The following is a 14,734-nucleotide window of genomic DNA, read 5'->3' as shown; positions in this document are numbered from 1 at the left end:
CCGTTTTTGCTTGCAGAGCACTCAGGCCTCCACAGGCGCCCTCGACATGAGTAATATCAAGCTGGCCATGCGCACCCTGGCCTTGCCCCCAACCCCCCAAAGTCAAACACAACCCTACTGCGGCCCTCATTGAAATCGAGTTTGACACTCCTCTACTAACACAAATCTTCCAGCAGGGAAAGACACTGTTGGATACAATCCTATGGACAAGCCAGCATATCCATTTTTTTTAAAAGTAATCTGACAAAGAATTCATGTTTAAAGCTATAGATTTTTTTCTAAGCTGTAGATCACAGAGCTGAGATTTAAATGAAAATGTTGAGTTAAAGTATAAGAAAATAACAGTTATTTCCATTTTTTAAGAACAATATAACTTTAAACATCCTAGCTATAAGAAAAAACAACTAATATTCTTTGTAAACATATCAGTCAATAAATAATTTAATATTTATTGTCTAAAACACGTAAAACACTTATAAAACTGAGGTATATGAATTAATAAATACATTTTAAGTTAAAAATTTAACACTATCATACATTTTTGCTGATTTTTCCAGAACACTGTTTGCAAAAAAATAGATCTCCATTTTTCATTTATCAGGTAAGTTTCCCAGCTATGAAAAACATTCAGTTTTTCATTTTCATGATAAGATATTGTTCAATGTAGTCAACAAAAATATCAAATTCTCCTATTGCTTTGTAGATCCCTTTGTCTTGCAGCTGATGAGAAAGAAAATAATTACAATATTATTACTAATAATACTATTAGTATAATAGGAGTTGTAAGAGTTGCTTTGGTTAGCTTTCTGGATACTATTCAATATATGTAATACTTTTAATCTTTAAAGTCTTACAAATATTGGCTCCCGGATAACTTCAAGAACACCTCCTACATGTTGCACTGATGCACTCCATATTTTTGTTCTGGGTAAGAATGATTATGGTAGCCCAGCAGAAGTGGTATTCAGCAGGTTCTGACCAGTTCTGGAGAATGAGTAGTGGAAATTTTGAGTAGTTCAGAAAACCGGCAAATACCACCTCTGGCTGGAGATTTTACAGTATCCCTCCCCTGCCACGCCCACCAAGCCACGCCCACAGAACTGGTAGTACAAAAAATTGAATCCCACCACTATTGCCCAGATAATGGAAGTAAAAGGAATATGGTCTTGGGAGCAATGTTGTCTCTAGTTTCCCCTTGTGAAACAGTCCACCCCAATAGAGCTTTGTTCAGCCTTTATCCTTCAATCATTTCATAAATCTGTGAAGATGGAATGTTTCATAGGCTTTTTGAGATCTAATTGTTGTTGTTTTGAAGTTGGGGATCTGCTAGGGTTATAATTGTGGTTTCCCCTTTTTATGACACTTTGTTAACTATTGTTTTAATTTATATTGTATGTGTTTTTATAATTTTAAACAGTTGGGAGTTGATCTGATTATGGTGGTCTATAAATTTAATAAATATTGTAAAAATGTTCATTGTTGTTATTATACTTGGAATATTTGCATTTGAAAGTAGGTTGTGAATTGGTTTGGAGAACGTTTTTTAGCTGCATTCTTTATAAACTGAACATTCTGTTGAATGCTTTGAAATTTTTCTTTGGACTATTCTATTTATGTTTTAATTCTGAAACCACTATCATGATTTGGTTGTGTGTGTGGGTGTGTGTGTGTGTGTGAGAGAGAGAGAGATTTTCATTTATCATAAAATCTGAAGGATTCACATAAAGGATGACTACTCATGCAAAACTTGGGTCAAACATGCTTTCTTTTGCTTTTACATGTACACAAAGATTCTCAAAGATAGGGACAAGTTTTCTTAGAGCTGCAGAGATTCATAAGGCAAGTTAAATAATATAATTCAGGAATTTACCTTTTCATACGTATCTTTGACAGCCTTTACTGTTTTATTCTTCCTTTCACAGATGAAAAACCTATGCTGTGAGAAGGAAACATGTGAATATAAACACTTCTGAAACCTCTAAAGGACATAGCTACATGCCTCAATTGAGCAAGGAAGATGTACAGGTGAATGTAGCCGCTTTGAACACAAATATATAATGAATGGATATTTCATATATACATTGTGGTGCTCAACTATGTTCCATGAACAAGGAGAGATACCCCCTTTGATGCTGAGGTTATATGTAAAACTCCAGAATTTAAATGTAATCAGCTATGCACAACTATTTAACATGGAAATATATGCATTCCTTTTTCATGTATTAATAATTGCACTTTATATCCTCTAATACCTAGAGGTTATAGTAATAATATACTATAGTAGTATAGCATAGCATAGCATAGCATAGCATAGTTATACTATAACTTAATAAAGTAATAAAAAGTATTTCACTATTTTATCTACTTTTACAATCGCATCCTTTTTATTTTTCTCCTTTAAATGTAAAGAATATCTTTTCACTTTTAAGTATAATAAAGTTTTAGTTGAACACAGTAATATAAATAATAAGTAACATAAATTTCTGCCTAATTCCACTGTCTGAACCAATCATCTTGCTGCATAATTGGGGCTAGTTTCCCTGGGCATTGCTGGGAAGCAGAAATAAGAATGAAACCTGATTAAGGACTAATTACATGTTCTACACTTTGAAATATTTTTATTTCACAAATAAATAGCCCACAGCCCAAATCAACCAATTCAAGACCCTAAAATCAGAGATAGTTTAACAAAGGAAGATTCTATCTCTCCCATCAAGGAACATGTATTTCTTGATTGCATTACAGTGTGGAAGGTGCTTTTATCTTTGAGCAACCGAAAGATAATCCATTGGCCATTGTGAGAAACAAAATCCTGATCTTCATGTGTTCCAGCAGGGCCATTGGCCCAATAGAAGAGAATATATGTACTGTGGCTCAGGGTGGAACTGTGGAGTCCTTGATACTTTCCAAGCTTGGTTATTTCCTAATCAGGTAATGAAATATCTAAAACAGCTAAGCTCAGAGAGTACATGGGTATTTGTAACATTGTGTTCTTAGAAATGACTTATTGTCACGTGTAAGCTGATGAATATGCCTTGTCCTCAACTGAAGACTAGAAAGAAGTGTTTCTCATCTATTCTGCTAAGCAAAGGCTTCCTTTACAGAATTGTATTTGCATTCTGAGTCATTCTGTGACCTGATGACACAGCAGGGAGGAGAGTGTAATAAAACAATTCTAATACTTCCATCAGTTATAGTTCTGCATTTACAATCTGTAGAAGCAGCTGCTTTTAGGTAAGAATTTTACATATAGTTACTTAACGGAGATATCAGTTCTTAATATAGACTATATAATCCACAGATTCTCACAGATGATGAAATGGCTACTATTTCACACAGACTTTATTTACTTTCTTTGCTTTATGTCTCTACTGATTTAAACAAGAAACATTAAAAGCAGCTTCATTCCTTTTCCCCCTTAATAGCTATAGCCAAGCGTGGTTTGTGTAGCCTAGAACATTGTGCAGAAAGAGTTGCTAGGCACAAGAAGGATGCACTGAGAAAAGTTAATGTTTTTAAAGTGAGCTGTGTGATTAGTGCCACTAAAATATCAAAAACTTCCTAGTATTTTTTTACTTAAATTGCTTCAAACAGTTTATCCACAAATGTGAATTAGGTACATAACTTTGGCATTTCTCTAATTTAGCTTTTCTTGGCACAAAATGTGGATTGATCTGGGCTGATTTTTTAAAAAATGATCTAAAGTGCATCATTTCTACATGAAGAAGTGGTCTTTCCAAACATTTATCATAATCCCAGTGTCACCAAATTTCTGCACTGTTACCTTTGATTTAGAAACGAGAGCAAATGTTTGAAGACATGGTATAAAAAACTGCAACCAAACAATGAAACATAGTTTATTCTAGCTATACAAGTATTTTCCCTTGAAAGCAGACATAGCAAGCCACACAATGAGTGGCCAAGAAAAGAAACCACAAATACTTACACAGCGCTTGATTAGTTGTCTCAGATCTAGCAACATATTTCCAAGGAAGTCTACATCCTGCTTTACTGGATTGTCTGTAGATACTTTGGGTAAGACATCTTCCAAATAAAAATGAATCATTTCTCCCACTGACTGGCAGCCCAAATAACTCTGAAAGAATTCGAGAGGACAATAATGGTAAGAGATGAAAATGAAATTGCATATATCCTGTTAACTCTATTCTAGTCTAGAAATAAAACATATTGCTCTATCCTTTGACTCTAATCCATGGGAGGAGAGGATCAAGTGAAAATATCAAAGTTATATTTAAGCAGGGTTTTTTTAAATGCCACTTGATAAATCAGAACTGGAAACTGATACCAAGAAAAAAAGTTCGCATGTGATTTGTGAAAGGGGAGCAACAATTTTAGCAACACCTCCACACAGCAGATTGAGGAAACCCCCAGGTAATTTATTATTATTTGTGTATTAAATTTCCATCATTATTGGGTGCAAAATCAACTCTTAATATATCTCAATAAATATAACATTATTTTTAAATTTTAATTATAACACATTTTATAATCCATCAGAAAATCTTTCTGTGATCTCCATTGTTTGAACCTTCTAAGAACAAATTGTTTAAAGCAGCAATCCTTTTTCTGATTTTAAGGAACAAGAATGTACAAATCAAACTTGACCTTTCCTCCTTTCAAATATTATCATTTATGAAATAAATAAAACATATGGAGTATCAATATATCATCTGTTTATCTGGATATGTTATTCAGCCTTGTTTATCAGACATCTGTAGAACGAATTCTGACTTTTCTAAAGTAGTTTATAAATGTATGATTTCTCCCATGTACTATAAGTAAGTGAAAAAGGAAATAGGGAATTGAAGTTTACGACCAATAAGGCTATATATTTAGGACTTGGGCATAAATAAATAAGTAAACAAACAAATAAATAAATAAGACAATATGCATGTTATTTAGTTTTTTCAATTCACTTCATTACAGATTCATATAAAATCCTCCATTATGATATTTGATAGGTACCCTAAAGGGACTTAGGCCTGCCAAGAATACTGTTCCATGATCCCAGATTATACTACACTTTTTTCTAAGTAATCTGGTGAAGGCAACTAAAATCTCACCTTGAAATCTTCTAGCAGATCCTGTTTTAATAACATGGTGTCCAGCTCAGAATCTCTATCTTGCTATAAAAGTAAGTAATGAAAGAAAACATTAATTGAAGAAAATCTGAACTTAAATTTAATTTAGAAAGAATGTGCTACTATCACCTAACAACCAAGTCTTTTCTTTATCTATTTTATGATTTATAAGCCATGGTTTATGAATCATCAAATTGCATAATATGGCTTATTCAATAATTTTGTTAAAAATCTTGGGTTAGCACAGTACACTATTTTCAATCTTTCATGTCTTTGTTTTCCTCTAAGAATGCTTAAAACTGCATCTTTTTGTGCATAGTAGCTAAACTTGCAAGATATATATTTAACATAAGATGCTCAAAATTTGTTTTTGGATATATAATACATTTCAATTACTTTCAAAAGCTCTTACCTTCAAAAATACCAATATAATATTCAATATTATTATTTAAGGTTAGGGTTAGGGTTTATTATGCACATCTGAAGAATATATTTCTATACAGAAAGTTAATTTTCAAAGGCAAATGTTTTTCAGACTTTTGTATTAATGTAACATTAAACTATGAATATTATTCCAATCCTTTCAATAAACAATTCAAATCCTCAAATATATATTATTAGTCATTGTAGTAATTTTATCTGAGAGGCAATTATACTAAGCATATTTATTTATTATGAAAAGAATTAAACATACCAGAAAATTCATTTGTCATTTTCTTCCTTGGGGCTTGCATAAAAAGCTCTTGATGAATTATGTGCCAAACTACTTCTTACTTGTAGTTAGCAACAAAAAACATAACCATCTGTTGCTTTGTACTGTTATACAAAGAAGCCCAGCCCTTTACACTTCCTAAATTTCTCAATGAAAAGAGCTAGAAAAACAAAAGATAAATATACTCACAAAATAATCCTTGATCTTGTTAAATGTGGTTCTTAGCTCTCGGAGTCTAAGGGGAAGATTGTCTGAAAAGTGTCCACAGTCTATGAACTGGGAATGTGCATTCTTGAGCACCAGCAGAAGCAGCACGTGTGCTATCAATGAGTTCATCTCTCTTCTGGCTGTTCCTAGACCCACTGGATTTTGAAAGTTAGATTGCCATCACCTTGATTGGTCCCTGATTTATATCTCAAAGCAGGATTAATTTCCTTCCTCATTTCGTCAACATAAATGGTACTCAGACCTCAAATGTCATCTTTTTCCCATCATAAATTTTTGAGCCTTCCCCGCTCCCTTTAAAAGTGCTTATTGGAGTAGAACTTTCCCACCTTCCTCCCCTTTAAAAAAAGAACACAAATTTTGCTTCTTGTAAATGTGTGGTAATGCTTGTGCTATCTTTGCTTAGATGGAAATACACTTTCCGTTGTGTTATGATTACTTTAGGTAAATGTCATTGAAATGAGAAAATTCTCTGCTAACAAATCTCTACAAACCTAACTGAATTATTTTCCCCTTACTAACCTACCAGTAGTGGTAAGCAAATCAATCTCAGGCTGTATTTTTGAGAAAAAGCCAATATTTTCCCAAACAACATAAAATCCCCAAATATATTTAAATGTAAACAAAGTTTTATTTGAATAAAATAGGTTAATCATAAAGCAATTGATTGCATATGGGTGACTTTTGTGGGCTTTGAAACACCTAAGCATCAAGTCTATAAAAGTTGAGATCTTTAGACTTGTTTCATCCAGGATCCTCTGAAGTTGCAGTGCCACTACCTTGTCAAACACCTTCCCTAAACAGGGGAAATATATACTTATATTGGATTTGTCCTATGGTCATCTTGCTAAGACCTGCTGAATAGTTTCTATTTTAGATAATTTAGCTTTTGATTTGTCAATTTGATTTCTGAATTTTTTTCTCTTGCTATATCTTCCTTGCCAATGGTTCTACCAATAAATGTCCTTTTCATCGTAATTAACTTTTGTGATAAAAACAATTTTACCCTTTTCTTGGCTTTTTGTTTATTGTAAATGCTGTGTCTCCATGTGGAGACCCATTTTTTTTGTTTTTTTTCTATTGTTTATATTATGCATTGCATTCAAAATATATTTGATGCTCTCTCTCTGATATCTCTTCAGAACAAATGCAGCCTGATCAGGTTGTATTCAATAAGTTAAGAAGTCATTCAACCACTTTGTAAGCATAGCCATAAAATGATTATAATCTACATTCAATACAGAGATAAGCTTGTATGATGAATTCGATGCTTCCCTCTTTGCAAATGAAAGCAATATAATCCTCCTGATATTTTTGACACTGTATCTCATTCATTGTTCTGTGTTAATGATTTCATCAAGATTCCTTTAAAAGTCTTATGTTTCAGAAAAAAAAGTGGCTCTTCAAATTCATTTTCTGTATTGTTTCTTTTCTTCTTCTCTGTGATTGGCTTATTGATGGCTTCCTTTTTGTTGAGCTGTTAATTTCATGATCAGTGTTATATGTAAATACTCTTTCACCTTCTCCAGACTTGATGTTTTTTTTCTGTATAATCGAGAATAAGGTTTTATTATATTGGTTCATTATTTCCCTTAGAGGGGAAACATAATAACTTCCATCTCAAACTGAAATAACTTTTTGTTGTTCTTTTTTCAGTTGAAAAACAATCTTCTTGCTTTTAGGGCTGTAGAATGACAAAGAAATAAGCAACCCTTTACTAGAATCCTGTAAAAAAGAATATCAAAAGCCAATTCTTGGAAAGAATCTTGTAATTCAGATTGATACTTTAATTTAATATAATCATGAAATAATAACAAACAATTAAGACTTACCTTTTTAGTCAGATGTTTCTCTTTGTAATCTTATGATTTTGTGGTCCTGGGTGATATAAATAATATGGTTCTATAACTAATTTTAATTGAACTAAGTGAGCTAGATATCCAACACATTTTGGGGTAAATTTTGGAAATAGGAATCTTTATTTAGATAATTGCCTGTGTCATGTTATATCACATGGACAGTTTATATGTATTATTTGAAGTCAGCAGATGTCCTTTCTAAAAAGAAAGGACAATAACATGTGAGAAAGAGTTCTGGAGAGGACAATAGTGTTAGTACCACATAAACCTTATGCCCACTTATCTGCTTATGTAAAGGCAGGGGCTTCTGTAGGGGAGGTTAAATAGATTAAGACAACATCAAAGACTTCTTGGCTGAAGTTTTGACTTTTTATGTGCATGTAACATACTATGCATATGTAGGGGTTTGTTGATCAAATAGTTGCAGCCGCCATTTTATCTTTTTTATCCATCTCTCAATGGAGTAATCACAAACAGCTTTGCAGTAGATCTAATTCCTAAATTATTCATTTCAAAAAAGCCCCCAAATTTACTAAATTGGAAGTCAATCAAGGCCCATTTTTGGTTTCTATATATTTGATATCAAGCCCTAAAATAGAGGTGGACAATTTCAGCTAATGTTGGTGAGAAACTAACAAAAAATGATTGCTATGCTCACTATGTTTATCACCTGTGTACAAAATGTGTGTGTGTATGTATATGTGTGTGTAGCATTAAAATTAGATCCTTCCATGCTATATAGCATATCGAGCAGCAACAGATCTCCAGCATTTTTTTATTTTGGGCAAGTACTTTAGCAATTAAGTACTTTAGTGATCAGGTCGAGTATTACCTATACACATACACATATACATACACACACACATGTACATACAACATATGCATATTACATAAATATAGTTATTATGTGTTTTGCCCCATTTTATGACCTCTTTTGTCACAGTTGTTAAATGAATCACTGCAGTTGTTAAGTTGGTAATAGTGTTGTTAAGTAAATTGACTTGCCCATTGACTTTGCTTGTCAGAAAGTTGCAAAGGGGGATCACATGGTCTCAAGTCACTTCCACTGCCATAAATATGAACCGATTGCCAAGCATCTGAATTTTTATCACATGACCCTGGGGATGCTACAATGACCATAAGTGTGAAAAATGGTCATAAGTCACTTCTTTTTAGTGCCATTATAAATTTGAATGGTCACTAAATGAATAGCTGTAAGTCAAGGACTACCCTGTATTCCCTGTGTGTGTGTGTGTGTGTATCAGTGGTGGGATTCAATTTTTTTACTACTGGTTCTGTGGGCATGGCTTGATGGGTGTGGCAGGGGAAGGATACTGTAAAATCTCCAGTGAGAGGTGGTATTTGCCGGTTCTCCAAATTACTCAAAATTTCCGCTACCGGTTCTCCAGAACTGGTCAGAACCTGCTGAATACCACCTCTGGTGTGTATGTGTGTGTACATAATATGTGTGTGTCCTTGTGTGTGTGTGAGACATACACAGAGACACAAACATACATATACACAGACACATATATGAAATTTCCTTGTAAAACACAACATCAAATGGGGAAAAGACAGGCTGAATATCTTGGCATTGGCATCACTTTGCTGCCATGGTTCCTAAAAAGGTGAAGGAAAACTTATTGCCCTAGCAGCATCTTAACAAACTGTGATAGCATCAGAATGAATACGTGTAAAGGATTATGTTATCTCCCCCTAAACACTGCGATTATGTACTTGCATCATCTGAAGAATCACTTCATGTACAGTACCTGTAATTGTTTGCCATCTTAGTCCCTCCACTTGAATGCCCTTGATTTAAAAAAGTTTGGTAGGTAACGGGCAAATAAAGTACATTGATGTTGATTTTCTATTCTCTCTTTTGCCCAGTAGCCTCTTAAAAGACAGATTTTAGTACATGTTCTAATCTGTCTTCCCATGTCTGTCTTACTACCGCATTCTCAGACTGCCTCAAACTTCCTTATAACTTCTTTTAAAGCAATTGTAAACTTCCTTTAGTGTTGTGTAGTGTTGAAAAATATTGTTGCTGTTCCTCCACCTCACTACGAATGCTGAAAAAGCATGATGAGAGGGTTTCCTTTCAGATTTAAATGACATGACATAAAGAAGTAGCAGTAGGCTGGAAATATTAAAAGGGCATTCACTCATACATGCATGCTTATTCATCTTCTCATTAAAGAAAATGCTTTCTTATTAAAAGAAATGTGGACATTTCCACTAACTTCATTTTGGTACAGCATGACATATACAATCATAAACACGTGAACAAGGAAAAAAACTGCATTTTTGGAAGAACACCCACAAAAAAACCCCAAATTTTCTTTATGATCTCTTAAAAATACCTTGAGTAATTAGAATACAAGCCTGTGCAAGTTGGGTTTGATTCACCTAGTTGAAGTGCTCTGTATCATTCTGCAGCTTTCTCTGCCGTTGCGAAACAGTTGAATAGGCTGTGAAGAAAGCTTAGTGGAATGCTAAGGAATTTAATAAAATTTTACAAAGCAGCATTGGAGGGTTATTTTGCTCAAGCCTTCATGGAAGGTGAGGCCTAGAAGAAAGGCATGATGTGATTTGATCAACTACATATATATCTCCATATCATTGTAGAAAGAATGCATCTGCACAACATTGCAGTCTTTGTCCACCACCCTTCCTTATTGTTATTTTTAATTGATTAAATTTCTGAATTGACAACTGCATTTTCTAACCTGTGGCTTTCACCATTCCAGTTATCTTATTCCTATGTATAGCTGCCTCTTCCCATTGATGAAAGAGTTTCTAGAGAATGAGGAATGAATAACAATGGAGTGATACGAAGAGCCTGTCAGGGAGAAGAGGAGTTTGTAGTTGGTTCTTCTATGAAATTAAGTTGGCAATATATCATAGGCCACGAAGCTCCCAGGTTCCCATATTGCATGCCTTAACAAGCCACTGGTAGACTCTGGGGTCTGGATGGTTGGCTGCAGCCAGAGCCAGCGAGCAGGAACAGTTTGGAGCTTGAAATCTGGCAGGAGAAACCCGGACAGAGAAGTGGACCGCTCTCCCCCATTCCCCTTCCTTGAGAAAGGGCTGTTGCCATGGGCAATGTGGGGAGCATGGACACTCAGCAGATGGACTTCATGGCACACAATCTACCCCTCAAGCTCCTGCTGCCTGAACCAGGCAAGCTGAAAGAGAGATCTGCTGTCGTGCTGGTGAGTACAGACCAGAGCTGGCTTTTTGCTTCCCCCCACACCTCCCCATCCTGATTCAGCGCATTGCAGGCAGCCCAATGGAGGTGGAAAATGGGGGATTTCCATTGGCCCATCTCTTTTTTTCCTCCTAGCCTCCTTTTGCCAGCATGTGCCAGGAAGGCTCAGTAGGCAGTTGCTATATTCTGCCGGGGGGAAGGGGCTTGGAATAGTATGTAGGAAATTGCCCTGTATCTGCAGCATCCATTGTTTGCCTGCAAGCAGGCAATGAGAAGAAGGCAGCAGCGGTGGCGGTGGCCGTCCAGTGTCTCAGGGCAGAGAGCAGGTTGCTCCCTGAGTGACTGAGTCATGGCCAGCTCAACAAAGGCCGGAAGTAGTTGCCTGCTATCTTATCATCTTGCATGGGAGGTAGCAGGGTGAGGAGCAAAGAAGGCTGACCAGGCAGAGATCGACTGGGCCGCATGGTCAAGGCAAACGAGGGAACCATCAGCTATGCCACAGGTGGGATTCTAGGCAAGCGGCCAAGGTGGGTGAGGTGAGACAAGGAGTGACTAGAAGGGGTGGGGTGGTAGCTGGTTCTCTGAACTGCGCAAGAAGTTAACAACCGGTTTGCCTGGACTGGTCCAAACCTCTGCCTAAACCCAATTTGTGGTTATCATCTTTTATTTCTTTTACAATTTCCCCTTGTACACATGACTTTACTTCTTCGTGCATATATTCAAGAGGTAACATCAACTCTGGAGAAGATTATTGCATCATAGGAGGCTGCAAAGAGAAGGAAGGATAGAAAACCTTTTTCTTTGATTTTCATGTATTATTAACACCAATGCCCCCCAATTAATTTTATGTCCCATCAAAGTTGAGATTTGTGATCTTCTATTGAATTATTACATAGTTCATTGCACAGTCAGATGTTCAGATTGGATTTTACATTTTTATCCACCTATTGAGTCCCCTCCAAGGATCTAGGATTGGCAGATGTTGATGTTTGATGGTGTTATGGGTATTGTCACAGGATGTAAACTGTTCTGAGTAAAGCTGTCTTTTTAAATTACCTGATGGCAATTTTGACAATATGATTAATATTATTATATTATTATATTATTATATTTGTTTCTTGTTCTTTTTCTGTTTTAAAAGATGGATCTGAAGTTGGTTGTATCACTGAAGTATTTCAGAAACTTAGAAACTTAAAGAATCTAATGCAAGCTGAATAGTCAAGATCAAAACCATCATAAAATATTACCAGAATAATTTCTTTCAACACTCTCCATCAAATGCATAGTTTGGAACATATATTCTATTGTTTGTGTTCTTCTGCTTTGTGGTTAGGTTAAAGAAAAGAACCATTGTTGAGCTTTTAGTATCTATGAAAAAGAAAGCAAAAAGATATTTCTGCAGGTCATGTGTGACTTTCAAGTTTCTTTTTCCTAAAATCTGATGCTTAATATTGATATGAGCTCAAACATCTACTCCTTCATGCCATACATAGATTTTTATTGAAAGCGAAAAAGAGATATTTTCACCCATATGAAATGTATATAAGGAACAATTAGACAAAATATGTATGATCAACGATAAGGATCACGTCCTTTTTAAAAAATAAGAACAATTCCAAGAATAAAACGGGTAACAGTTGGGACTGTCAGAAGGATAATGTTTAATCTTTTCTCCATACTATTTTCTACCTTTTTTTGTCCTAGAGATATACACAAGGGGATCTATGACAATTCACCATGGCCAACTTTCCATGGCCAACTTGCTGCAAGACAAGTTGCCACAGCTAACTCACTGTGGGACAAGAGTTATACTAATATTAAAGAAATGGTGTAATAGAATCATTAAAGAAAGGATGCAAAAGGAGGGATAACATGAAATGTAAATGACAAAAAATAAAGTATTTTTTTATTTATTTTAAATAGTTGAATTGTTAAATTGTCCCATGGAGAGTTGTCCCATGGCGAGTTGGCCATGGTAAACTAGCTGTGGTGAGTTGTCCCATTCTGATATGCAAGGTCTTTCCACAGAATTTTTTATTTGGACACACATATTATACTACCTTTAAAGTACTTTTGTTTAATTCATATATTTTCTCTACTTCTTAGATGATCTATGAATTGGACTGCATTAGGTGTCTGAAGAGCTCTAATAAAGACTTTTATGGACTTGGTACAGAGTTATTGGTTTCAGTTTGAGAATAGCAGTAATACAGATGGTTCAGATGCTTACTTGTTTCCTTGTAGACTTGTAGAATGATTTTTTTATTTATTTTTTCAGGTTCATAGGATCTTTTTCCCCAAAGAGAAAAATATACATCCAGGAGGACTAATAGGCCACTAGAAAATATTACACCTAGTATGGCTTATAATTGCTTTTGGCTAAATGGGAAAAATTACAACAGTAGCATGTTGGGGGAAGAAGTTCTGTGAACACAATAATATGTCAAGGAAAATTATAAGGTGTTCCATCTTATCTCTGAAGTGGTATTTCTCCCCCTCTGTGCTTTAAAGTATTGCTTTGATATCCCCCCACCCACCCACCCACCCAGACATATAATGACACAGTCACTTCAGTTTCAGCGTTTAGCTATTTAGGTCCATGAAATAAAAACTATGGTAAAGGCATATTAGATCATAACATAGTTTCTTTAAAATAAAAGTCAGAAGCAACAACAAAATTGGCTAACCATGTCATTATTTCCTATTACTTTTTCCCATTCACAGGAAATATTTGATAATCTAAAAAAACCCCTTTATACTATGATGTCACATTAATGAAAAGCTCATAGTTATGACAGATCAATTTTTGCTTACTAGGAAAGTTGTATCTGGGATTATATTGCCTCAAGAGCACTCGTAAGGATCCCACCATTTATTAGTCAAGGCCTGTGTGAAGAGCCAGCTTTAAAAGCTTTTTAAAGATAAGGTCAGAGTGGAGGGCATATGAATCTCAGGGGAATGCTGTTCTATAAGACAGGGCACAGAAGTGGTATTCAGCCGGTTCTGACCAATTCTGGAGAACCAGTAGCAGACATTTTGAGTAGTCCAGAGAACTGGCAAATACTGCTTCTGACTGGCCCCACCTCCATCTATCTCTGCCTCCCGAGTCCCAGCTGGGTCTGGGTCTTCTTTTGTTGCCCTGCACAGGAGAACAGAGCTGGAAAGCAGGTTAGTGGGGTGGGGAAGGGAATGGAGATTTTACAGTATCCTTCCCCTGCCATGTCCACCAAGCCACACCCACAGAACTAGTAGTAAAATTTTTGCCACTGACAGGACAGTGACACAGTGCGCTTCTTGGATCCTATCAGATCCTGTTTTATTGATGGGACCCAAAGCTCATGTTGAAGAGAATGGATAGATATTATGGGGGAAGCTATGTCTTATCTATGAAGGATTTGAACTGCATCCAATTCTAGTGCAGCTCATAAAGCAAAAAGTTACATGGGCATACTGAGGAAAACATAATAATAGCCTGCACCATTGCATTCTTGACAAGCTGCAGCTACTGTGTGGCCTTCAACATGTAGATCTCCATGTAGATTTTGTTTGTTTATTTATTTATCTTACAACTTTATTATTTTTACAAATAACTCAAGCTGACAAACCTATCCAACACATTTTCCTC

General features: G+C 35.4%; 1 protein-coding gene across 1 annotated transcript; it reads right to left on the bottom strand.

Moving 5' to 3' along the window:
• Nucleotides 1-502: 502 nt before the first annotated feature.
• Nucleotides 503-6,150, bottom strand: IL10 (interleukin 10). The gene is made up of 5 exons (XM_026715629.2): nucleotides 6,004-6,150; nucleotides 5,085-5,147; nucleotides 3,947-4,096; nucleotides 1,871-1,936; nucleotides 503-720 (listed from the first exon to the last, which is right to left on the bottom strand). The coding sequence occupies exons 1-5, from the start codon at nucleotides 6,148-6,150 to the stop codon at nucleotides 628-630; spliced, it is 519 nt and encodes a 172-aa protein (XP_026571414.1). The 3' UTR covers nucleotides 503-627.
• Nucleotides 6,151-14,734: the final 8,584 nt, after the last annotated feature.

This window comes from Pseudonaja textilis, chromosome 3 (assembly GCF_049901715.1).
Source record: "Pseudonaja textilis isolate UNSWEBS1 chromosome 3, rPseTex1.2, whole genome shotgun sequence".
Taxonomy (NCBI): domain Eukaryota; kingdom Metazoa; phylum Chordata; class Lepidosauria; order Squamata; family Elapidae; genus Pseudonaja; species Pseudonaja textilis.
This window is presented reverse-complemented; position numbering and strand designations above follow the sequence as displayed.